The following is a 27,163-nucleotide window of genomic DNA, read 5'->3' as shown; positions in this document are numbered from 1 at the left end:
AAAAATTTTGTTACTGTTTGAGTAACAATTTCCTTGATGACTTTTTTTTTGTGTATCTCATTACCCATACATGTATGTCTAAACTTTATGGAAGTATCAACACTTAAAATTTGTTCCAGTCTTTGAAAGTTACAATGTATGTAGCTAAAAGAAGAATGATAGGCAACTACTTTGTGCCTTTTAAAGTCTCCCTTCATCCGTCTTAAAGTTTGATTTCATTTCTCTGGATGACATTCTGCGGTGGTTTCCTCAAGTTACAATTCTTCTGTGTGATGTACATGTACGTCTCCTTAGAGACGAGAGAAACATCTCCTGGCAGCCTAAATTATTCAGGAGCTGTCTGCCTTGAACATGGATCATATGTCATGTCCAATACTTCCATTCACTCAGTCCTCCCAGGATAGGAAATCAATGTGGCAATGTGTGAATAATTGATGATAATGTCATTTTAGGAAGACAGGGACATATCTGTAGTGGATGTACTTTTATCTGTAGTGACTAGAAGTGAGCAGAGAAAGATTTTTGGTCGTGATTATTGCTGTAGAAAGTCAACTGAGAGTTTCATAGTCCCAGGAGTCACAGGATGTACTTTTATCAGATTCTGTAGTGACTAGAAGTGAACAGAGAAAGATTTTTGGTCATGATTATAATAGTTATATTGCTGTATAGCTTCATATTCCTAGGAGCCATGCACAGTTGTCCTGGATGAAAAATATTATCTAATTTTCATGAAAAGCTTTCCATAAAGAGTTTTAAATATTATTGTCTTCGTCAGAAGGACTATGAAATTGTCTCGCCGGAGTGTGGGGAACTGCGGATTTTGCGATATAACTCTGGAAGGCATGATTCGACGTCCATGATTTTTCGCAGGCAGATTACCGCTGTTGAGGCCGAAGTCAAGTACAAGTTTCGGCTTCGTGGGGGGTCCGTGCGTCACGTTAGTGCACCTTTTGTGTTTGTGGCTTGTTAGCAAAATAACTCAAGTATTTGTAAAATGTTGATTATAATTCTTGGTGTGGTGCTAACTATTGTCGGGACCAAGGTTAAGTTCGTTACTGAGCTTCGTGGGGGGTTTCGTTGTGACTACAGGGGGCATTTTGTTAATTTTCTTGTGAGCAGGATAACTTTTGTATGTGTGGATGGAAGTTAATGAAATTTGATAGGCATGTTACTGTGGTGGTGTCCAAGATTGAGTTCAAAGATGAAAGTCGTGGAGGTCGTTATGTCCCCGTAATAGGACCTTTTGTGTTTAGAAATCCCCCACCTACATCTGCTTGGAGACAGCCGACAGCTGGATATAGCCGTTTATATACCGCCGGGGAACCCCATAATGGATGGGATCAAATGACGTTACATTGAGGGATTGTACTATAACTTCAGCCGGGGGAGGATAGGTTGGACATATGTCAGGTTATTTTCTACGGCCACACCAAGTAATTGCTATGGATGACGTCCACTGGAGACCTTAAATCTAATTACCTTAAATTTAAGGCAAGCGCGCAATAAAAAAACCAATGGCCAAAAAACGAGATGCCTAGATTTGGAATATACTAACTGTAGAAGTACAAATGTTAGGACACAAAGAACACAAGAAACAAGTCTTCTATTTGTCATAAAGACAAATTAACAAAACAGCAGTAGTCACCCTGTTCTGATTCTTTCCTTTATATCATCTTCTCTTATTATATTTTGCGGCGCTGTCGTGACACTTTCAACACAGTAAGAATTTCTTGAAGGTTTTTTTTTCCAGTAACAGTCCAAACTCAAATAACGTTGGGGGGGGGGGCGGGCTAACACGGGTGACGACGCATCTGTATAATCTGTGGCAAACCGTTTCAGGGTGTTCTGTACCATAAAAATAGTACAGAGATTCTTTTGTTCTTTAGACCAAAAGAGTGAAGAATACGCATGTTAATTTCTCTACTAGACTAGAACGATGTACCTCTGACGAAGACATGAGATCTCCGACCTCTAGTTAAGTTTTAAATTGCAGACTGGGTTAGCTTTGGTTTATATTACATTATAATGTAAGTGTTTTGAAATTCATAATCATGTTTTTTTTTACCATTTTCTTTCAGTGGAATTCAAGCATCTTTTTGGTAGCAAAATACAGGCAACAGGCTGAAAAAAGATGTCTGATTCATATTAAGCACTGTCACATACATGATTGTACTGATACAGAATCTAATGTTACAGTACTAAATGTTTATTGACAGTCACTGTTAACTGTACCTTGCAAACTTCTTCAAGCAGCTCATGTGGTTTAATGAAGAGGCGAGATGACAGCAGGAAAGCAAAGATGTACGTTCTCTGTGGGAAACAAAAATATAATAGAAATTAGCTATGACTATTAACTTTAACTAATTTAAAAGGTAACATTTGCAAAGTGCATACATCATTGTTTAAAGTCATTGCCAAGCCTAAAAAAGTAAATCTCTGTTTTACTTTATTCTTACTACACATTCTTATATATGGTGTCCTTCCTATCTCTGTCCTGCCACTTGCTACATAATGCAATCCAATACCACAAGGTGTCCGCTACAGTACCAGTTACCCCGGTGACAGCCATCTGGTCCAGGTCATTGACCTTTTAATTAATAATTTATCGGTGAATGAAAGAAGAGGAATAATTAAAATAAAAGCAAATTTTTAAATCTACGGAGTTATCAAAAAATGAAATAAAATTTCTTCAACCTCTTCTGACTTTATATAGTAAGCTATGAAGCCTGGCATTATTTCAGATTTTGTGGCCATTTTTTAAAGAGTTCCTGACCAGCTCTTGTAATTATTGCCTCCGGGGGAGGAGACATCTTTCCGCAGAAGGGCTTTGTGAGAGATTTAGATTTTCATGTTCGCAGCTGTTTCTCGCGTTTGGGTGGACGGATTCTTTTGGGACTCGGTATATGTTTTGCTATTGGGCTGCAGATGATGCACGTTCTTTTGTTTTTATTGTATATGTGTTTTCGGGCGTGAAAATGGTGCCTTTTGGTGGCCCCCAAACACCCCTTTGAGTGTGAAAGTGGTCACGACCGTTGACCTTTGGCATGTTTAAGCTATTCTCGGTCTGGTCCACGTATATGACCCCTCACACAGAGGGGTGTCCGGTCTCGATACATTCTTTGTTTAAAACCCTATATAAAAATATACAATAAAAAGCCCGGAGGTATAAAATCTCAAATTTCACTCGTTGTAAGTTTAAAACTTGCCAGCCAACTTTTAGTGCTGCAAAATACATTCCGTGTTCCTTTCATCTTCGTGCCAAGAAGTTCTGGGCCTGGAGCCATTAAAACTCAGAGGCCGGCCTGACTATTTTTTGTCATCTTGCCAAGAATGGCAGAGATGGGAGATTGTCGCCAGGAATGGTAGCACTAATGTGGAACATCTGAGTGTGGTCTGGGGTTATCAATGACATAGTCGTATTTCTTCAACCTCATTACCATTAATCAGGATGGGTAAGCTGACATCTTTCAACTGCTGTACGCATGTATGTCATGTAGTATACAGTCTGTTTGTGAGTGTGAGATATGTTAGGCAGAAGGGGTTATCTCTTGGTTGACACAATCATTGTAGTAATGGCATCGGGGCTCGAAATTCATTTTTGGGAAATTAGGTGCACTGGTGCACCCAAGCTAAAAAATTAGGTACACAAAATTTTTTTGGGGTGCACCAAATAAAACAAAACATAATTACAGATCTTACTGCTCCTCTTCTAAGCTTGAATCTGAAATGGGAGCTAACTTCGAAATCTTACACAAGCACTACAACAAAAATTTTATTATTTTTCTGATGCTTAGATGCCAAGAATATCCTGCGTACTATTATTTAATAATAAAATACCTACAAAAATATTTGCGTGCGAATTGGGTGCACTAAGGTGCACATGCACCCAGTATTTCCAGCCCTGGGCATGGTACATGTCTTAAAGGCCCAATTTAGTTTTTAGGGCTCGAAATCCAAATTTTTTCAATATTCTAAGTCACTTAATCTAAATACTAAAATTTGAAACTGCAAGTCAACACTATCATAATGTATAATTATCAACATTATATTCCAATGTATAATCATCAACTTACATTGGAGCAAAATTGTTAGTAATAATTATATCACTGACTAGTATAAAAATTGTTCACAATATTATATTATGCACAACTTATATAACATCATCTATAATGAATGATCCTCTAAGGTAACATTACTAAAGTTGTCTGCAAAGGTCAATCCCTAAGTTCAAGGTTTACATTTTAGATAAGAAATAAACTTCAATTATTCATACTGCATCTGATAAGGTCAATGACATTCACTTTTATTCCAAAATAGAACCACAGAAAAAAAACATTGTGTATGGGTCTGCTCTGAAGCGTTGTGTATGATAATTGCTGAACGTTTGTGAAAATTGTGGCACAATTTTAATTACTTGAAAATTACGTAAAAATAAATTTAATTTGATTTGAGCCAAAATTTGAATGACATCAAAGATAATCGTTTCATTCTTATTTCCTTTTTCTGCAAAGCTTATGATTGTTTTTATAAACATGTAAATAAATATTAAATATAATTTAGATAATGATGGCTAGTTATAAATTTAAACAAGGCCACACCAATATTATTTAATTTCTTGGTAAACGGATTTTTCTAGAAAAATAATGGAGCGGGCGGGCGAAAAAAAAAAAATAGGCCTAGGCATCCTACTATTGGCCTAAAATAACAATAGGAGCCATGAGGTCTGTACACCTGGTGTGTTGGTTCAAAATTTAAACAATGAATTTTGAACTTTTAATGAAACAACTGCATTGAAAGATGGAATAACTGTAACAACTATTATAGGAAGAAAAGGACTGTTTTCAACTGTTCAGGGCAAAATATGAGCATTTTGCTGTTCATGAATTTTTTTTTTGCAAATCAGAAAAAAAATGAAGCGGGCGAATCTGTTAACCAAGAAATTAAATTAATGTGGCCTAATGGCTAAGTTATTAATCTTAACAAACTTATGAAATAATTATTGAAATCAGGCACACAACCTGATCTATTGTGTAGATGCGAGTTGAAGTACCAAGCACAAAATGCCTTTTTTCGTGCCTCCACCATTAACACAATTTCACCTCTAACTACGCCTCCCTTGGTGGTTTTATAGCTGCAGTTTTCCCAGTGATAGAGGAGATAAACAACAGACAGTGACTGGATGACCCTTGTGAAGGATAGCAGTAAAACTAGACATTTTTGTAGATGGCCACAACCTGGTGCCATAAAGATAATTGCTAGTTATATACCCCAGGATGGGCTCTAACTATCGACCTCGAGTCTGGGAAAAACAGCTTGTCTCGGCAGAAATGGATTGATATGGGGCTGGTTGTAACGTGAGTTACGCCAAATCTATTACACTCTAGGGTAATGAAAAAAGTTTCAAGTGTGATTGCATCATTATTTGATAGTAGAAATAATACATAATATAATATAATGCACTATTTCTCCATTATTGGAATCACAAAGAAATTGTCTGAATATCCGCAGTGGTGGTGCTATAGCCTCTACCAGGCTTCGGGAGGCGGCCGGGTGCGGCAAAATGTCCTCTCCCAGCAGACAAACTCCCCTGGCATGTTATCTATCTATTTGGCCAATTTCTATACTCTTAGGCTAGCTGCCTCCCGAAGCCTGGTAGAGGCTTATCTGGCTAGACTAGTCTATACATAGACTTTCATTGAAGACACTCAATGCAAGTCTTTGATATGACTCGGCCAGGGATTGATCTAACTCACAATCTACATTCAGGTTGTACCAAATGCAAGTCTGCTCACTTGGACATTACACCTGTCCAGCAGGGCTCAAAACCCTTTTTTTTTTCTGCATACCTGCACTGGTGATGGTAACACTGAAAATTACCTACACCAGAAAACTGCTGCCCACAGATTTAACTGCAAGGAGCCCCAAATCAGGGGTGTGAACTTTAATATTGGAATGTGTACAATGTACTTTAATCAGGAATTTTCCTCACCTCTGGGTAGTAGTCCGGTGTGGGGACCAGGTGTTGTGTGAGGGCCTCTAGAGAACCAGACACCAGGTTACCATCCTGGTAGATCAGGGCCTGCACGGGGAGACATTGAGAACATTTTACAATTAACTTTCTGTCTTATAAGAAACGAGAGAAAAAGTTGCATGAATCTACATAGAAGATGTTAGTCATTATATAGAGTATATATATTAGTGGCAGAGCCTTCAAAGCCACAACTGAATACAATACATAGAACCTGACGTAACGTCTTGTTCATCATTGAGTCAAGTCATTGCATTAGAAGCTTGACTACTTAACCCAAAGTTTGTGGTGCGTAGCATATACATACATATGTGTATGCTTATGGTTCAGACAATCTTACTTCATGGTATGACATACAATGTACACGTACTTCAAGAAACATTTACCTAACACCCGTTAAGTTTGTATTGGAAACATTTACGATACACTAACACTACAAGAGTTGGTTACTTACATGTACTTACAGTAACAGAAACCAAAATAAACCTAGTACGTGTCTTACATATTTGAGAACAATTGACATGACTATGCATGTTTTTGCTATAACAGCAGACTCAGTCCATATAAGTCTAACTTAAAGCGAAAGAGAAGAAAACAGGAAATTCGTGGACAATTATGTCACTTTCATTGTCATCCTGTTTTTGCAGAGCTGGGGACCAATATCTGACACTGCACTTTTGTACACTGAAAGTCTTTTGTGTTAACCAAAACTTTCAGAAGAAATAAGTCTGCTAAAAATGTCATGAGGATTTGAAGTGTATTTTGAATTCACAATTTATCATAGCAGCAGACTGTTCTCTTTTGGAAAGACAACTTGGAAGACTACAATTGCATATCAAAGTGTCCATTTAAAAAAAAAACATTCAATTTGGCACTTCGAAACTTAATTTCTTTGACATCAGACTTGTCCTACTGGACATATCGAACATACCTTTACAAAGTCAATCATCACACTTCGCAATAACATTGACCGACATTCTGATGAGGTCAGTTTATATGTAGAATAAAGTCCCAATGATGTTGATCATTTCGTAGCTTTAGCACAATGACAGCGCTGAGACAGAATTTGACCAGTTTCAACTTTTTTGTCTTTCTCGAGAATGAAAGACCACTCCTCTTATACTTCTTCTGTGCCTCCCTGGTTCAGGGTGCTCTAACTCAGGTTTTAGATATTGACTAAGCGTTAAGGATCTCAGTTTGCTCTGCTGGTCTAGGCTGGATTGCCCTGAAGGTCTAAGTTCACTTTGCACTATTATGCACTAGGTTAGGTTGCCCTGACCTCAGTTGACCTTCTGTATCTGTATCAGATTCTGTATAGCCGGTATAACCGCCCTTCAGCATAACTCACCAGCTTCTGTATCTGTATAGCCGGTATAACCGCCCTTCGGTGTAACACACCAGCTTCTGTATCTGTATAGCCGGTATAACCGCCCTTCAGCATAACTCACCAGCTTCTGTATCAGATTCTGTATAGCCGGTATAACCGCCCTTCAGCATAACACACCAGCTTCTGTATCTGTATAGCCGGTATAACCGCCCTTCAGCATAACACACCAGCTTCGCAGGCACGCAGGCCTTACCTTTAAGTTTTTACTTAGTTAATCCCAATGACAATACAATCCAGTCATGGAGATACCATACATGCAAGCACAGTGAACTTCTTCCTATATAAGGTAATGACATATCATGTGTACCTCGGAAGCGTCGAGTTCGTTTTCTCCAGTTTCCGTGGATACGCCGCCGTTGCTCTCGCCGGCGGACAGTCGTATGACCGTGGTCAGGTCACGGGCTGATGTCTGCGGCATGCTTAACTGTAACACAAGGAACGATCATTGTCAAAAATATTTCAACATCATTTACCAAATAGCAACATACATGTACACAGTGGTGCAAGCTTTTACCATAAAGGAATCAGTCATAATAAAATGAAAAAGTAAACCACGATGGTGCTTCAAACTCCTTTCATGAATCTTTGGTAATTGGTAACAACAACATGCAATTCACACGGCATTGCATACTATTATTAAATATCATAGCCATGAATGAAACAGAAAATGAAATTCGAACCAGAAAAAACAGACTCAGATTTCCTAAGAAAAAATATCTTTAAGCACACTATTTCTCAAGGTGGCGATATTATGGACCCTGGTGATATTTTGGACACAGATGTTACAGACTGTACATTGTACATGAAGTACAAGACTAATGACAGTCCCATACATGTAGACAAGACAAGTTCCTTGACTTACATTTTACACACAAAAAAAAGTCATACAAAAACATGTACTGTACATAAGCGTGCCAGCTTTCTGCAGAAGAACCCAAAATAGCCCATCTCTGTCATTGTCTTCATGGGACAGTTATTAGACTATGCACCTGCAAAAGGGTAACTCCTAAGACACATACCCTGGTGTCCCCAAAAACCCGTAGCACATTAAGACTTGTGGTGGAGCATGTCTCACACCGCTATACCCCGCTGCACTAACACGGACACTACTTCCTGACAACACAATGCCCGTGTTTGAACTGAGTTAAAAACAGGATCCGAGTTTCCGCCAGGAGCATAGAAAAGCAGTGTCCGCGGAGAGGAACATGTAAACTTGTTGTGTTCAGGTTTCCGACAACTTATTGTTGTTGGTCAAACCCTGAGAAAGTTTTAAAGTGGTAAGGAAGCATTTCGTGGCTTCCGAAGATTCTTTCTGTACATCAAAGAAATCTTAACCTACCCAAACACTGACAGATAAAAGATTGTAGCTGAGGTTACTCTAAGACTAGTCTTCTTCTCTAATGACTTTTTGTACAAATACAAACATCCCTTCAGAATTAATGAATGAGGAAAAAACAATTTAACAAGTGGTTCTATGCCAAGGGTACATTTAAGCAACACGAACACATTTTAAGTGCTCACTTACTGAGTCCCAGAAACTTTAAGGAAGTTACCAAGTACCGGACTATTATTACATACAGATCTGAAACAGCCCTGGTTCAATGAAGCATTTCCCCTTGTGGTTTCATCTTTACAAACTGGAAGTGATGGAATTAAATAATTATACTAACTGTTGTACAAAAGGACTGCCCTACATTTTGCCACAATTGAATATTTATCTATTGGCATTTCAAAACAAGAGCAACTGATCTAGTTCACAATTGCGATTTTAAAAGAACAGTCATATTAACTCATATACATCCTACCTCTGTTCTCTCTTGACTGCTAAATGCCAACTGCCTGTCCAAGACACGGCAAATGAATGTTTATAGCAAGAGTAGCCTGCAGAAACTAGTTCAAGCCTGACGTGGGGAGTTACTAAATCCCCGAGGAATTTGTTGAACATCCAGAAGCGTGCACGTGATAGGCACAGTGGGTTTTGGTACCAGCTTGTATACAGGCACGTATCACAACTGTGTTCAAGGGAACGTTCTTTACTCTTTAGCACAAGGGAAAGGGATGGTACAGAAATGATAACTTAAAGAGGTTCAGTAACTAATTGTCACATCAATATCACCAACTTGAAGAAAAAAATTGTTACTTCTAAGTTGTATCATTATTATAAAGCAACTCCTAAGGATACTGTAATTCTTGTTTTTTTTCTGCTGTACATTTATGTTCGCATTTTTCGTGGGCACTTCTGTACTGTGAACTTACAAATACTTTACTTTCTTTTTCCTGCACCAGCCACCACTGTGAACATAGTGAATTACAGTTGCAGTACGTACTCATTGAATGAAAGTTCTAAATATATACCACAGTATTACTCAAATTTAAATTTAAAGCGGCTGCCATAGTCTTTTTTTTCATAAGCATTGCAGAACATGGTAAAAATCCTCTAAGGCCACACCAATTTAATTTCTTGGTTAACGGATTTTTCTAGAAAAATAATGGAGCGGGCGGGCGAAAAAAAAAAATAAATAAAAACAGGCTTAGGCATCCTATTATCATGGCCCAAAATGATACAATAGGAGCCATGAAGTCAACACACCAGGCTGGTTCAAAATTTAAACAATGAATTTTGAACTAATAATGATGCCACTGCATTGAAATGTGGAATGAATGTAACAAGTACATGTAGTAAGAAAAGGTATGTTTTCAACTGTTCAGGGCAAAATATATGTATTGAGCATTTTGCAGTTGATTCTGAATTTTTATTTTTATTTTAAAATCAGAAAAAAATGAAGCGGCGAATCCGTTAACCAAGAAATTAAATTGGTGTGGCCTAATGCCACAAATATAGAGTACACTGCAGCTGAAGAAAGATCATATTTGCAGCTAATTTGCCAGTAATGGCCGGCATGTACTGAACTTCATACTCCTTGGCAAGCGTTTTTGGATGGTCCCTCCCTACGTTATCATTCCTCCAGTCAGAGTTCTATTATTATATTAGGCCTGACAGCCCAAAACTGGATCCTGTCCAGTGCAGAGTGTTTGAAAACAGGAAGCTGGCCAGTGCGTCAGCACCAGCCACTCATAACATCACCACAACAGGACCTTGGATTCCCGCCATAGCTTAGCACGTAACCCTTTCACTCACTGATTAACTGTAAAGTTCAACTTGTACTAGGATCTGAATCTACTGACAGAGAGTGTGACTGAAAGACAGGCAAAAAATGTCCACACTATGCATGATGTACAAAGTGACTTATAAACTGGTGGATGTACCAACTGCAAAGTACCTAATACCAGCTCAGAAAAGAGCATTAGAAACAGTTGACTGTCATGGTATAATGGGTACTAGACATATTCTTTGGTAACAACACACACTTGTCAGGCAAAGAATATTTACTCAGAAGTGCTCATAGCAAATTAATATGCTTAGTTTATAGAAAAAAAATGTTATATTATATTATGCAATTTCAGTTTTGTTCTGTTGTTCAAACACTTCTCTAGCCTATAAATACATGTAAGACAATTTGTTATTTGGTTACAATCGTCATGCAGTGTTTGAAATATCTTTCCTTTTCCCGCTATTATCAGAATATACAAGATTTTAGAATGCACTCTAATTTCTCAAGAATTGACTGTAGTCTTAAAAACAGGGTAAGAAACTAAGGACCATATTGTAAGGATGAAACAATGAATACCTGTGAAGACCAGTTCAAGCAGGAAAACCTAAAGGTCACCCTGACACATCCACAAGTCCTTCCACACTGCCACAGACAATGTTATGAAGTTTTGTTGTGCACAAGTCCTTCTACAAAGCTTCATTTGTCCTGTAAATGGCTAAATGGAGGTAACCCCATGTTATGATGAAACAAACTCACCTGAATTAATGCAATACAGCGGGGTAATTGCTGTTTTCGTCATGCAGGATTTCAAATATCTTTGAGAACTTTCCTTTTCCCGCTATTATCAGAATATACAAGAGTTTAGAATGCACTCTAATTTCTCAAGAATCGACAATAGACCAAAAGAAAAACAGGGTAGCCAACTAAGGACCAGTCTGTAAGGATGAAACAATGAATACCTGTGAAGACCAGTTCAAGCGGGAAAACCTAAAGGTCACCCTGACACATCCACAAGTCCTTCCACACTGCCACAGACAATGTTATGAAGTTTTGTTGTGCACAAGTCTTCTACAAAGCCCCATTTGTCCTGTAAATGGCTAAATGGAGGTAACCCCATGTTATTGAAACAAACTCACCTGAATTACAGCAATACAGCGGGGTAATTGCTGTTTTCGTCATGCAGGATTTCAAATATCTTTCAGAACTTTCACTCTAATTTCTCAAGAATTGACTATAGACTAATTTGAAAGTAAAACAGGGTAACACGATGAAACAATGAATACATTGTACCTGTGAAGACCAGTTCAAGCGGGAAAACCTAAAGGTCACCCTGACACATCCACAAGTCCTTCCACACTGCCACAGACAATGTTATGAAGTTTTGTTGTGCACAAGTCTTCTACAAAGCCCCATTTGTCCTGTAAATGTCTAAATGGAGGTAACCCCATGTTATGATGAAACAAACTCACCTGAATTACTGTAATACAGCAGGGTAATAATTGCTGTTTTCGTCATGCAGGATTTCAAATATCTTTCAGAACTTTCCTTTTCCCGCTATTATCAGAATATACAAGATTTTAGAAATTGCACTCTAATTTCCCAAGAATTGGCTATAGACTAAACAAGCTAAGGACCAGTCTGTAAGGATGAAACAATGAATACCTGTGAAGACCAGTTCAAGCGGGAAAACCTAAAGGTCACCCTGACACATCCACAAGTCCTTCCACACTGCCACAGACAATGTTATGAAGTTTTGTTGTGCACAAGTCTTCTACAAAGCCCCATTTGTCCTGTAAATGGTTAAATAGGGCTAACCCCATGTTATGATGAAACAAACTCACCTGAATTACTGCAATACAGCGGGGTAATTGCTGTTTTCTCCATGACATGATTACCAGAACGTGTTGACTGACGTCCTATTTGGAGGAGGTTTGTGTTAAACTGGAGGTCACTAGACAATGGGGGCTCTATGACATCATGGTTTTGTCTTCTCACCTGAGCGAGCGGGGCGCTCAGGCGAACGTAAGTCGGCGGAAAGGGCACGTTGTTTGACATGACCGAAGGGTATCCCGTGTTTACACATACACACCGCGGCGGATGGGGGGTAGACAATGTGGTTTGAGGAAATCACCTCATTTGTTACAACTCTAACTTTCGTCAATAAAGGTTACTACTGTTTAAGTCTTGAATATTACCTAATGCAAAATTAATCAAGCAACTGGATATATTCTCAGTTCAATGCTTTTTTCACTGATATAGATTCATTTTAAGTGCTCTCAAAATGTGTTAACTTTAAAGGTAAATGTTACCTCATTTTTTCAGTTTCGATGAAGGTTTTTTAAAAAACAATTTATTTATACGTAAAATACAAGACGAATCAAGCAGGTGGGGAAAATACAACACTTTGTCATTCTTAAACTTACATGTAATTTTGTATCACTTTGTAACTATCATAATGCAGATTGGTTGAAAATGGCACATTCTTCCATAAAAAATCTATTAATTACTTCTTTAAGGATATAGAGTTTACTAAGTGCAAGATATTTCTCTCTAGCTTTAAGAAAATCACTTGTGATTCCATCGATCTGGAATTCTAATTCAATCATGCAATTGCCATTAGTAAATCAATGATGCTTAACAGAGAAGATGTGAAAATATATAAAACTTCAGAAAGTAGAACAAGTCATATAGAGAACAAGAATATAATATTGTTATGAATACACCCAGTTTGAGTTAATGTGTTTGTATGGATGTGAATAAGTATGCTTGAAAAGAAATGCTTTGTTTGGATAAGCCACAAGTGGAGACATCCATGTGTAAATAATGACATCATAATAACAAAAGAAAAAACAGGTAGCAACGTGAAACTCATACTTCCCACTTCAGTTGAAACAATCGTTTAGAACAATCAAAGTTTCCTGTTGTTTTCACCTTTTCACGATGAGTTGGCGTGGTAGTGACATTCACTATTGTCTCAGCACAAACAAGAATTCGGTGGTCTCATACCTCCATGAAATATAAAAGTTTTTCTAAATGTTTTTACACAGTACACTACAATACAGAAGAAAATAACACAGGTTTTTGTTTTCAAACAAACAGTAGCACCTTTGGCCTGAAATAGATCAGGCTGTAATAGGATTATGGTCAACATCTGGTCTATTCCTGAGTGAGAACCTCATTAATCAAACCGGGCAGGCGCCGCTGCCGCTGCCTCCACCCCACACATCTGTTTTCCCTGATACAAAAGATACAAAAACTGGAAGGTCTGCTGCAGTACCAAGGTCAGCCACCAGGAGGCCCATATTTGACCTTGACCTTTGGCGTCCTAAGACCTACCAACATACCAAATATCATCACAATCCATAAAGGCGTCCTGAAGTTATGCTGACTACAAATGTGCGGAAACACACACACCCACACACACATACACACACACAGACGCGCCAAAAACAATACCTCCATTTTTCATGGAGGTAACAACTTGGGATTGTTCCCATGAAGTTTCAAGTATGATGTGAGACAAGGGAGCTACGGCTGACTGGAGGTTAGTTAGGATGTGAGATCATGTTACCTGTAGTTTATGCAGGTGAGATCAGCTTTGGTGTCAGTTTTGAAGGTCAAACTTTAGAAGTAGGACACTGAAAGGTCACTTTGATCCACATGCCTTTGGATAAGTGGCTATCGAGTACCAATAAACATGAACTGTTGTTGTTTTGCAAGACAATACGCTCATTCGACAAACTAATTTTTCTTGCTTTATTTTCTTTCAGAAAATGTCTTGGAGATAAGCTGGTTAAACTTAAAGGCCCTCAATATACATTTTGTACACCCAGTTTATAGTTCCATCAAGAAAACCACTAAATGTCAGACTACTTCCAGATTTTTTCACGACACTTTTATGTTCACAATTTTTGCAGTGTCACTTCTGTACTGTGAACTTAATAATAATATCATTACCGCTTAAAAATAATTTGCCAATTTTGTTTTTGCAAAATGCCGCCACCTTGAACATAAAATTATACAATGTAGTTCTGCAAGCTCCTCCATTTTTCTTAGACCGCGAACTTTTTCTACTGTGAACATACATTGTGAATTATAGTTATGAACAAAAACCTTAGGTTTCTCCTTGTGAACTACTACTCTTGCAGGCAGTCAAAAGGGCAGTCTGACAGGTATGTATTTAGACATAACAACCTGTAACTTACTTCACCACAAAAGTGTTAGAATTCCCCTGCCTGGGGGATATTTCCTCACACCTGTGAACTCAGAGAAAATGTCACACTGACAGGTATGGAATTACAGCCTGGTATAATAACAGGTTTTACTCCAGCATGGAAAAGTGCAATTCACACGCAAGACCACCGTGTGTGATTTCTCAAAAGGTCCAGCTGTAATATAAACCATAGAAAGGCTGTAAAATGGCATTCTGTCTTACTTTTTTTTATAGCAAAACTGGATTTTCTGGAGTCAATTTTTTCTTTCAATGTAGTAAGTTGAATAAATCCTACATGTATCCTATAGCAATTACATCTGACATCTTTGAGCCAAAAATGAAAATTTGTCAATGATAGAAAAGTTGCTTCTTTTGTATTATAGATTTAGGGGTGGTACCCTAAAAATATGGGGACTCCTCATAGCTTGTTTCTGTGTTATTTCAAATGCTTCAAGTATGAAATTGCAAACTTTAAATCCTACACATAATCTCAAGTTTGCAGCCATCATATTTGACAAATTCAGAATCATACAATGTCTCGTATTAAACATCTATCATACAAAATTACAATGTCACATATTTACCATATTTACCACTACAGGTGATATACTCGAAGCTAAAGCACTGATGAGATTTCTCAAATTGACAGATATGTGCAACATAACCATGATTATAATTTAATCCCATTACGAATTGCTTAAACCCTCATAGACCAGATACAAATCTCATCTCAAACCTTCAGAATCACATTGCTGGTAGACAGGGATGTCTGTGATTAGAAATAAATGTCCCAACAGTGTTCCTGATTATCTATCCATAATGCAATTCATTGTCCTTGAGAGTTAAATGTTGCTGTATTCATTAGGACATGATAAAGTGTTATCAAAATTTGTGACATGTTTTTCATAAGTAAGGCCACACCTGGTCCAATTCAATTTGTTGCTTCTCAGATTTTTTCAGAAAATATATGAAGCAACAGGGTGAAATAAAAAAAAAACAGACCAAGGCACCCCAAGTCAACATACCAGGCTGCAGCTGGTTTATAATTACAATAGATTTTGAACTTTTAATGGCACAAAGTTGCATTGTTACATTGAAAAACTTAAACAATTGGGAAGAAAGGGACAGTCACTTTCTTTAACCATTGGGGCCAAAATATGTCTTTCATTGAGCATTTTGCAGTGATTCAGATTTACCTAAAAATCTTCATTTTTTTTTGGAAATCAGAGAAAAATGGACAGGGCGAATCCAAGAAGCAACAAATTAAATTTCAATTTTATATATATTGCAATGTTACAAAATGCTAATGTTGCAGAATGTCAAAATTCCAAAGAAAAAGAAGAAAAAGAATGAAATTTGCCATACCATACATGTACTGTGCATGTTTAGCCATTTGTTCAACCTTCTTGATCACAAAGATGAATTTTCATAACTAAGGCAACTTTTCTTTGTCAAACTTTTTTTTTTATTTGCACACTCACACCAGTTTTGGGGTTCCCAGAGGATGTCATCCATATAATCAAATCAACATGGCCTAAGTATGGAACCCTACAATAATAACATAACTCAGTAATCACTTGCTGCAATTTGCATTTAGATGATATAAAGACTCTTTAGTGGGCTTATCTTTGGATTTCAATGTAATTCAAGACTTATGCATACATAAACCAATCTATATTACATGTATATTGCAGTACAATCCAGTTTTATTCATCAGAAGTTAAGCCCCACTGTCTAGCCATCGCTACTCAGTAAGGAGACTGTAAAAACTGATTACGATGTACAATCATGTAAATTCTTATCGGAAGTATGCAATGAATACTGGGGATGCAATGCCAAAATGATTTAATTTCAGACTTGATTTCTACTGTCTTCAAGATCGGGCCACACCAATTTAATGTTGGTTCTCAGATGCGCCTCTTCATTTTTTTCTGATTTGCAAAAAAAAAAAAGATTCTGGTCCTGCATCAACTAAAAAATGCTCATATTTTGCTCCCAAAAGTTGAGGAAAGTCCTTTTTTTCCTACTTGTTACAGTTGTTCCATCTACATGTACATGTATCAATACAATGGTTTGATTAAGTCCAAAATTCAACGTTTAAATATTGACCCAGAAATTTGTGTTGAAGCTCCTGTCATGGCATTTAGGCCTATAATAGGATGCCTAGACCTGCTTTTTTTTTAAATTTTTTTCGCCCTGTCGCTTCATATTTTTTCTTAAAAAATCTGAGAACCAACAAATTAAATTGGTGTGGCCTCATCAGCTGATACTGTTAACAAGTTTCAAATTTTCTTAGTCAAAATTCCTACTTGTTTCTGGACTTAAAAAGAGTTTGGGAATTCCAATCCAGAATCCCGTCTGTTGCTGCTCACCTTACATGCACGCTACTGGAAATGGTCCCAGTCCTTAGGAGGGGACGTTAAGCTGTGGTCCACTGTTCATCGTGCTTGATTTGATTTATTGAAATTGCAACAGTGCCATACACATGGAACAGACGTGGTCCACTGTTCATCGTGCTTGTCGAAAAAGAGCTTGGTTTGACACTTTGTCCTTGGTTTGGCACTTTGTGATTTGGTGTAACTATCTATGTGACAATATGTAGTGAATCTTGGTTCTATAGTTGATTATTCCAACCACGGTGGTAAAATCTGGGCTGCAAAGTTCCCACATTTCATAGAATCCGAACTGTGTTCGATCGTGTTCGATCTGGGCAATTCGAATCGAACCCGCGTTCTATTTCGGGGTCACCTGCGGTCATTTACAACAAAGCGACAAAACAAGCCCTTCTGCCTGAGTGCCTTGCAACAGATAAAAAACAACACTTTTCTATAGATACAAACAGTTTCCTGGACAGTACATGGCCGCAATAATTTTTGGTGGGTATGTAACATGTAGCGAAGCTGCTGTCATATCCTTGGGTGACCTTGAATACTGTAATGATTCTTTACGCCAGTGTGAATAACACAATGCACAATTTCTGGCTATATGACATGTCTGCAAAACTCGTTCAAACCTGGAAACATGGAGAGTCAAACATACCCCATTTACGGCTCAAAATGACTGTAACGGTTGTCCCGATAATCGTGTTTTAGGGATTTTTGAAAAATGGCTTCAATTTTGAATTATGGGTAATTTAGTGAGAAAAATGTAAAAAATGCCATTTTTTTCACCAATATGTCGATAAAAACTAGACTTAAAATTGGAAATTAAAAAATCCCTAAAACACGATTTTTTGTCTTATTCCTAGTCTGCGAAAAATATAAAAATCGGGGATCTGGGGTAATACACGTAGCCAGGTTTGAACGATGTTTGCCTAAAAACGTGACATGACTTGTGCTCGGAAACCTTAAAATAATCGTCTTTCTGAGCGAACTTTTAAAAAATCAGTGACTTAGCATAAAAAGCGAACATTTAAAGGATGTTAAGACGATAATTTCATTTTAATTGGACGAAATTTACCCCTAAATATTATTTGTTTAGTTTCAAATATTTTACGGGTAGTCCAAAACAGGCCAAAATAGCGTCTTGTAACCCGATACCTTTTCGAACGCGCATAGCAATGGGAAAGAATACCGTAGTGACAGACCACCGTGAACTCTTACTAGCATTAAAAAATAAATTTGACCTCCCTCTGACCGATTCGTCCCTGCCCCCAAATGAATCTACTTGGAGCTTACAAATTGTACATCTGTACATCAGCGCTCGATAGCCAGCTCAAAAAATGGATCTGAGCTTGAAAAAAAATGGATCTGACCGACTTTCCGACAATTGCTTGCAACCGGATTACCGAAGCCCCCATCTGGTCTGATTCTCTTGTCATCAATAAACGGATAGTAGTCTCCCCTCATCTACCATTCCCTTTGAAAGCTGAGACACTCTTCTTATTGATCAGGACTGGTATAACTCATTGGAATGCCCATTGGCATCAGATAGCAGTCCCGCTATTCACACATGAAAAAACAGATTAGGCAGTGTTCTAGCCAGCGTCAGTCTTTCCGTCATTTCACTGAATTTTGCTGCTAAGGCCACAACAATTCAATTTCTTGGTTAACGGATTTTTCTAGAAAAATGATGGAGCGGGCGGGTGAAAAAATGAAAAATAAAAACAGGCCTAGGCATCCTAATATGGCCCAAAATGGTACGATAGAAGCCATGAAGTCAACACACCGAGCTGGTTCAAAATTTAAACAACGAATTTTGATACCACTGCATTGAAAGATTGAATAAATGTACTACATGTAACAACTAGGAAGAAAAGGACTGTTTTCAGTGTTCAGGGCAAAATATGAGCATTTTGCAGTTGATTCTGAATGTTTTTTTGGCAAATCAGAAAAAAAATGAAGTGGGCGAATCAGTTAACCAAGAAATTAAATTGGTATGGCCTAATAACAGACAAAAACTTTGTCCAATCCATCATCCTTGATGGACAAAAATTAGCATGTACAGATACGGAACGAAAAGTCATTAAACTATAAGCTTAGTCTACCAGCAAAATTTGCCCTTCAAAATACAGGAAATAGTGTTTCAGAGGGTCAACATTTCGAAATTTTCCCAGGAATTGTTGTGACTCGCGCGTGATGTTAATATGTCCAACAAAATTCAAGCTCAAGTTCAGATAAAGCTTGCCCCTCAAAATGCAGGCAATATTGTTTCTGAGGGCCAAGCTTTAAAAAGTTTCCCAGAATTGTTGTGACTCTATCTGGCGTGATGTTTTGTCAAACAAAATTCAAGCTCAAGCTCAAATAAAATTGAGAGAATGGAAAACAATCTTTGGGCTGGCCCAGGTAATCAAGAAAAAAGTCAGACATAAAACCTGCTTTTTACAAAAAAAATTTGAATTTTTACTGATCATGCATGAAAAAATTATCCAACAACTGACATGTGAACACAATTATGTATGTTTCCAATTGATTTCACAAATTTTCAGGATATATTCCCCCCTTCACAACCAGTGGACCGGCCCGCCATCCTTATCTCTCTAACCCAGACCTTCCCTCACATCCTCATGACTATAACTTATCCCATATTTTACGGCCCAGTCTGGTCCTTAAGAAAGCACCGTTCCTCAAATGACTGTCCATGTGCAAACTTTACCTGCCTGAAATCTTAAGTTTGATCTTAATGAGAATTGTGGTGGATGTTTTACCGGCTTTACCTTTTCTTATGACATTAGGCATGGCAAAGAGGACACGGATTGCAGCCTAATTGATGTTACAGACTATCACCAAATTGAAATGGCGTGCCGTAACTAAAGGAATTTAGCAAACATAATTATAAGGCTACACCAATTCAATTTGTTGGTTCTCCGATTTCTTCAGAAAAAATATTAGAAGCAACAGGGCGAAAAAATAAAAACAGGTCTAGGCATCCTTTTATAGCCCAAAATGCTATGATATAGGAGCCATGAAGTCAACACGAAATCCTGGGTCAATATTTTAACAGTGAATTTTGAACTTTTAATCAAACCACTGCATTGATAGATGGAAAAAAACTGTAACAACTCGGAAGAAAAGGACTTTCCTTGAACTGTTGGGGGCAAAATATTAGCATTTTTGAGTTGATTCAGAACCAGAATCTTTTTTTCTTTTTTTGCAAATCAGAAAAGAACAAAGAGGCGAATCTGAGAACCAACATATTAAATTGGTGTGGCCTAAGGTAATTCTGCAAACATAATGACTGAAGAATATTAAGCTTCAAGGTCATGAATGTAAAACTAAAGGAGATTTTTAATTTTTCAGTAATGTGATTGTGAAAGTAATAATTACAAATTAGAAACTTAAGGTACTGGTAGAGCCAAAAATGTCTATAAAACGTTTAATGGACATTTGACATTCTCGAAAGTTCCAGACATATTTTAAACATTTGTAAGAATGGTATTCCCAGGTCTTTACAGGGTCATTTTGGGAGGACTTGCTTGTTGTGTTTTCCATTGTTCATGAGGTGTCTGTTAGAATGTCTTTAGAAAAAAACTGTGAAAACTCGCATATACATAATACATGTATATGAAAAGCAGTCTGCACAAAGCCAAGACAATTTAGAGGGCAGGACACAATTAATAAATGGACAGATGCTAATATCTTTATAAGTACTACGCATTGTGCTAAACAAAGGACTGTCTCCTAGGGGTGTCCCTACCTGACGTGTGAAGAGACTATGGTAAAATGTCCACCTTGGGTTATTTCAATGTCGTTTTCCTGTAACTATGTCTACTAAATGTTCTCCCGACTGGCCTTTGTTCAGCAATGTCTAAATCATGTCTAATGTCCGTTAGACATTTCATAGAGTCTGACATTTTTGGCTTTACCAGTGAGGCTCTGACCTACATGTAGGGTGTAAGAAGTAAAAAGATGTTGAACGACTTGGCCAGAAGCACTGACCACAAAGGAGCTACATGTCTTACTGGCCTCTGGCCATGTTCTTTCCAGACCAAGGTCACAGTTCCAGCGCTACGTTGACCTTTAGCATACCTTCCCAGCCACCCTCGGTTATCTGTAAAACCTTATCACTACAAACCAGGAACCAACACTCATCCCAAACCCAGCAAGTCTGCTGTCCATGTCCATGTAATACAGTACATTATATTGTGTGCGGTGTATAGTTACTGTAGGGAGTTCTTTAATGCATATAGGAAAATCATCATTCTTGATTACGCTTAGCAACATCAATAGACATTTAAAATTGCTATCCCATTTTCATGCATATGAAAATTTCATGCTATAGCATATACATTGTAGATAACTTTAATTTCATCCTAGAAGGTAATAACCTTTACTGTGTACAAATAGGTAAATATATAAAAGAATGTTTAGACCTTAAAACAAGTAGTATTAGTTGACTCATCTATTGTTTTGTAGTACCCATGTATTTGTCTGAATACAGTCATGCAGTTTTAGACGTTTAACGAATGTACTTCTTGTTGTGTCTGTGATTGTACACTTTGATGGTCAATTTTATCCAGTTTGAATGCATACAATAATGTAATGTAATGTAAAAGCAAAGTATGGTACACATTTTGCCATCAAATTTAGATTTAACGTGATATTTCTGAGATTGAAATTCCGTATGCCTATTCCCTCTTCCAGAATTTTTATAGGCATATCCATCGCAAGACTTGGAATGTCAAAGTTGGATTTTCATTTCATTCCTTCCCCCAAAGCCCATTTTCTGGGAAGATTAGACGTTAGACTAAGTAATCCAGCCCGGGAATCACCTTACATTTTAAGTGAGATCAATTACGATATGACTGTTGTACGATCAATGCAGAGGTATCGACCTACAACAAATATAAGACCTTCTTAGCTTTCACATTCACTGCGGTAAGGCCATGTTGATTTGATTATATGTATGACATCTGTGTGCGCATGAATTTTGATATTTCGTTCCCCCCCCCCAGAAAAATTAAAGTTCCGACCATACTATAAATAAATTACAAAGCAGCTGCAAAATGAAGAAACAATACATGTATGCCATAAATTGCAACAAAAAAAATATCAGTTAACGATACAAATGTTGTACAATGCCAAAATCAATTCAAAATGAAAAGAAGAATTTTTTTTGTGAAGAAATGAAAATGAAGAGTCTATTATTCGCCATACATTTTGTACCATATTCCGTATGTTTAGTCATTTGTTCAGCCTTCATTACCACATAGATTTCATAATGAAGACAACATTTTTTTTGCTAAACTCTTTTTATTTGCAAGATTTTATAATGAAGACAACATTCTTTTTTTGCCAAACTTTTTTTTATTTGCACGCTCACATCATATTTGGGGTTCCCAGAGGATGTCAACCATATAATCACATCTAGTGATGCATACCGGTTCACTGGACTTGGATCCGGACTTGTAAGAATGTTTAGGTTCAAGTCCAAAAAAACCTAAAAGTCAAGAACCGAGTCCGGACTTATTACCATAAAAGACCATTTCACATACCCCTTTTCTTTCAAAACCACCTAAAACCATAGATTGCAAAATCTTTACTGCAAAATGAAGAAAACATTGCCATCAGGCAACGTCAAGTACCGGCCTCCATGTTATGTGGCCAAAGTTTCACCCAGACAACATTGCAAGGTTGCCAACATGCAATTTTGTATATGCCATGGGTTTAGGTCCGGACTTACAAGTCCGGACCTGAACCTAAACCTCTGGACTTGAATCCAGACCTGAACCTAAAATTGGGTTTAGGTATGTACATGTATGCATCACTATAATCACATCAACATCTTGCCTTGCCATTTGATACACTACCCTACAGTGGAAACTGCTGCCTTGCAGCTGCAGGAAACAAATGGATCCAGCAACGGGGAAAAGTGCAAAAGTCACGGCCAAGCAACCTTTCTAGCAGGATGTCAAGATATTGCTAAGCACAAAACCTGCACGGAAATTGAATTTCAAAGCAAGTCCTATGCATCATCGCGAATTTATGGGAACAGAGTGCTGTGAGTTCGAACAAATAGCGCAGTGGGGATTTTTAGATCGATTTTTCTGCGGTAAAAGTACATATTTATTGATAAAAGCATCAATGGATTTTGAATATATTATACTGGAGACTATGCCGAGAGCAATAATACAATGTACTTAGGATTAGAATTCTGTAAGTGTTCATGTGTTGGTTATGACATGTAATAATTTTTTTACATGCAGAAAGCAGTAAACCAGCACTGAATCATGATACCGTGCACTAATATTGCTTCAAAACGCTTTTAAATTCAGTTCTGATTCAAGAGTGAAAATATGCGAGTCAAGATTCTTTGATTTATGATCAAATTTTGTTCTAACTCTGGAGTTCAACCCACTTCGTGACTGTGAGCTAATTTCTCTCAGAACACGTTTTTCTCTGAGGCATTTCTACCTTTGAAGGACAATCGAAAAGACACGTCTAAGGAATGACAAACTTTGTGTGAGCTTTCTCTAAGCACATTTTTCTCTGAGGCATTTCTACCTTTGAAGGAAAATCGTAAAAACACGTCCGAGGAATGACAAACTTTGTGTGAGCTTTCTCTAAGCACATTTTTCTCTGAGGCATTTCTACCTTTGAAGGAAAATCGTAAAAACACGTCCGAGGAATGACAAACTTTGTGTGAGCTTTCTCTGAACACGTTTCTACGGGAGGCATTTCTACCTTTGAAGGGGGCCCGCATGCCCTTTTCCGTAGAGCGTAATCGGCCGTTTTAATTCTACGTAGAGCGTAGACGGACTACTCTAATTCGCTGTTTCAATTCTATGTAATGCGTTGTAGCCACTAGGAATTTAACGTAAAGCGTAATCGAGAGGATTCCTGAATTCAGCGTAATACATGTACTTACGTAGCCAGCTCTCAAAATTTATAAAAGATTGTTCACTTGTTAGGACCCCTCCATGCAGGCCCTCCCAAAGGCATTTCTACCTTTGGAGGACAATTGGAAAAACACGTTCGAGGAATGACAAACTACCCGCAGACCCTCCTACTTATCTCGGAGCTGTCTGAGGCTCGCGTGTGAAGGAATGATGTACAAGCTCAAGTTCCGCCTGTGACATAAATACAAAGGATGGGAGATTGGAGACCCATTAGGTGCTAGGGGGGGATTAAAAATTAATGACACAGCCTCTGGCAGATGGCTGTAGAGTGCTGGGCCATTTTAAGTTCATGTCCCAGTGTTCTAGTCAGCCTGAAATTATTTTCCATCATCGAAATTTTGTACGACATAACATCATTAGTCATTGAAAGCACGGCAATCCAGGAGCAATGGGCATCCTTCCCCACCAAGATTTTGAAATCTCGACCCTCTGAAACACTGCATTTTCTGTGATTTTCTGCGTTTTGTAGGGCAAATTTTGCTCAATTTTCATTGCAATCTCTTTCCATATCTTTACACACAGATTTTTGTCTGACAGTAAAAGATGAGTTGTGCTGTGTTTAATCGAACAAAACATTCTGCAGTTAATGGCCTACATGGAGCCCAGTACCAGTATTGAATTGTTTTCCCCGGCATTAAAAATTGCTGCTAAGGCCACACCAATTTAATTTCTTGGTTAACGGATTTTTCTACAAAATTAATGGAGCGCGGGCGAAATAAAAAATGAAAATAAAATCAGGTCTAGGCATCCTATCATGGCCCAAAAGGGTACGATAGGAGCCACACCCGGCTGGTTCAAAATTTAAACAATGAAATTTGAACTTTTAATGATACCACTGCATTGAAAGATGGAATGACTGTAATAAGTAGTAACAAAAGGACTGTTTTCAACTGTTCAGGGCAAAATATGAGCATTTTGCAGTTGATTCTAAATTTTTATTTTTATTTGCAAATCAGAAAAAAATGAAGCAGCGAATCCGTTAACCAAGAAATTAAATTGGTGTGGCCTAATTTGTTATGAGAGATGTCCATGGAAGGCTCTACAAAATTTTACCATAACCCCTCCCCCCCTCAGTCTTCTCTGATGGACTTGCCCGTTTTCACAGGTGTCTGGCTGAAGCTAGACTCAAATTTCATACCTATGCATTATGGGATTCCCTAGGGACAGGAACATCAAAGACAACTTCCCTTCTTTCAATGGTGGCCACTGTCATGTTGTTTTTGGATAGTCCACTGATAGCCAATAGGGACAGGGCCACCTGTCACCACCCCAGGAAAGTTTGAAAGAGCCCAGTGTGAAACTGAAGTATGCAGGGTTCAGATGGACCTGATCCATGAAATTACATGACAACTGCAGTGTTTGGATAGAGGACCACACTTTTAGGCTTGGGCTAGGGCTGTGGCATCTTCAAATATCTGATACATAAAAATTAAGGGTTGCAGTCCTTAGGACGGGACGTTAAGCTGTGGTCCACTGTTCATTGTGCTTGTCGAAAATGAGCTGGGGGAATTTCCCCGGTACAATGAACCTGTAAAATTAATACTATACATAGCAGCTGTCTTCTCTGTCATGACCAGTGGGAGATTAGCTCTTCAGTGAGCTGAACTGGCTCGAGATCACTTTCACTAAGTTCTTTCACTTTAAGAGGATTAATTAACTAGGTAGCATTTCTAGATTTAATTGTGTGCAGATTTTATTTTTAGCTTCCTTATGCCTGTAGACCAGAAGTAGACTAAATTTATTTTTGATCATTGCAAAATATAGATGATAAATCTTCCCTAAACCAAATCTCTCTGTCTATCATATAAATTAAATCAGAGCAATCAGAGTATAGGAATAGAAACATTTTCATTTTGAATGTAAAGGCCACACCAATATCTAATTTCTTGGTTAACAGATTTGCCCACTTCATTTTCTTCTGATTTGCAAAAAGAAATTCAGAATCAACTGCAAATTCTCAAATTTTGCACTGAACAGTTGAAAACAGTCCTTTTCTTCCTAGTTGTTACACTTATTCCATCTTTCTGCAGTGGTATCATTAAATTTTTTTTTAAAGTTCAAAATTCATTGTTTAAATTTTGAACCAGCCTGGTGTGTTGACTTCATGGCTCCTATCATACTATTTTGGGCTATAGGATGCCTAGGGCAGTTTTTTTCGCCCGCCCGCTCGATTATTTTTCTAGAAAAATTCGTTAACCAAGAAATTAAATTGGTGTGGCCTAAGATTTGAATTTAATTTATCACATGGAACTTTGGGGCACAACCAAGATTACCAACTTAGAAGAAAGAAAAGAATATTTATATTCAGTTTCTTCCACTTCAATAAAGAAGATCCAGTACTTCATATTCTGACATTCAGGCCACTGTATAAGAACCACGTACAGGCTTTTAGCTAGGGGGTGTCCAGGGTGTCTTTTGGACGCCCTGTACTGAAAATACTAAGAAATTGGACGCCCTACTTTTTGGTAGGACACCCTAAAGACGCCCTGTTTTTTTTTTCCACTCCCAACCCTGCCTTGCACACATGCCTGCCTTCAGCCTCACTATAAATACAAAAATGATGGTTTACTGAAGGAAAAAAACTCAAATTCCTCAAAATTTGTTAATTCAAAATGCAAAAAGTAGTGTTTGAGAGCATTTTGACTTTCAAAAAAGGCCCCCTAAAAAGCTTGTGCACCGTGCATCTTTGCTGAGCATAGCATACAATGCAAAAAATGGACGCCCAACAAAAAAATCCTAGCTAAAAGCCTTACCACGTATGACAAGACATATGACTCAATCTACCAGGGCATTAAGGAGCACCATTACAATCTCTCAGGCTGATATTGAGTGACTGTGTGAGGTACATGGGCATTAACTCTGACAAGTTCAATATCTTGAAAGCCTAGATGTAATTTCAGATGGCATCTGTCTAGCCTAAACTGACTGCCGATGCAAAAGGGCCAGCTGTGACAAAAGTATTGAGTGTCTTGCAAGTTGGAAAGATGTACTTAATGTATGTGCATGTACATGTAGGGCTGTAGCCAGCTCAAAATTTTCTTTCCATCAGCCCAGGTTCATGTCTTGATCAGAATCTCTGGGGGGG

The 27,163-nt window shown here is 37.9% G+C and overlaps 1 protein-coding gene across 1 annotated transcript in view; it reads right to left on the bottom strand.

Annotated features, from left to right (window-relative positions):
* LOC109466223 (ras-GEF domain-containing family member 1B-like) overlaps positions 1-27,163 on the bottom strand; it is a 95,227-nt gene that overhangs the window by 8,969 nt on the left and 59,095 nt on the right. The window contains exons 8-10 of the mRNA XM_019763889.1: positions 7,723-7,839; positions 5,990-6,079; positions 2,233-2,310 (exon numbers count right to left, since the gene is read on the bottom strand). Of these exons, the coding sequence (XP_019619448.1) occupies positions 2,233-2,310; positions 5,990-6,079; positions 7,723-7,839 (285 nt within the window). The remainder of the gene's footprint in view (positions 1-2,232; positions 2,311-5,989; positions 6,080-7,722; positions 7,840-27,163) is intronic.

This window comes from Branchiostoma belcheri, unplaced genomic scaffold (genome assembly GCF_001625305.1).
Source record: "Branchiostoma belcheri isolate BF01 breed outbred unplaced genomic scaffold, Haploidv18h27 scaffold160, whole genome shotgun sequence".
Classification (NCBI taxonomy): Eukaryota; Metazoa; Chordata; class Leptocardii; order Amphioxiformes; family Branchiostomatidae; genus Branchiostoma; species Branchiostoma belcheri.
This window is presented reverse-complemented; position numbering and strand designations above follow the sequence as displayed.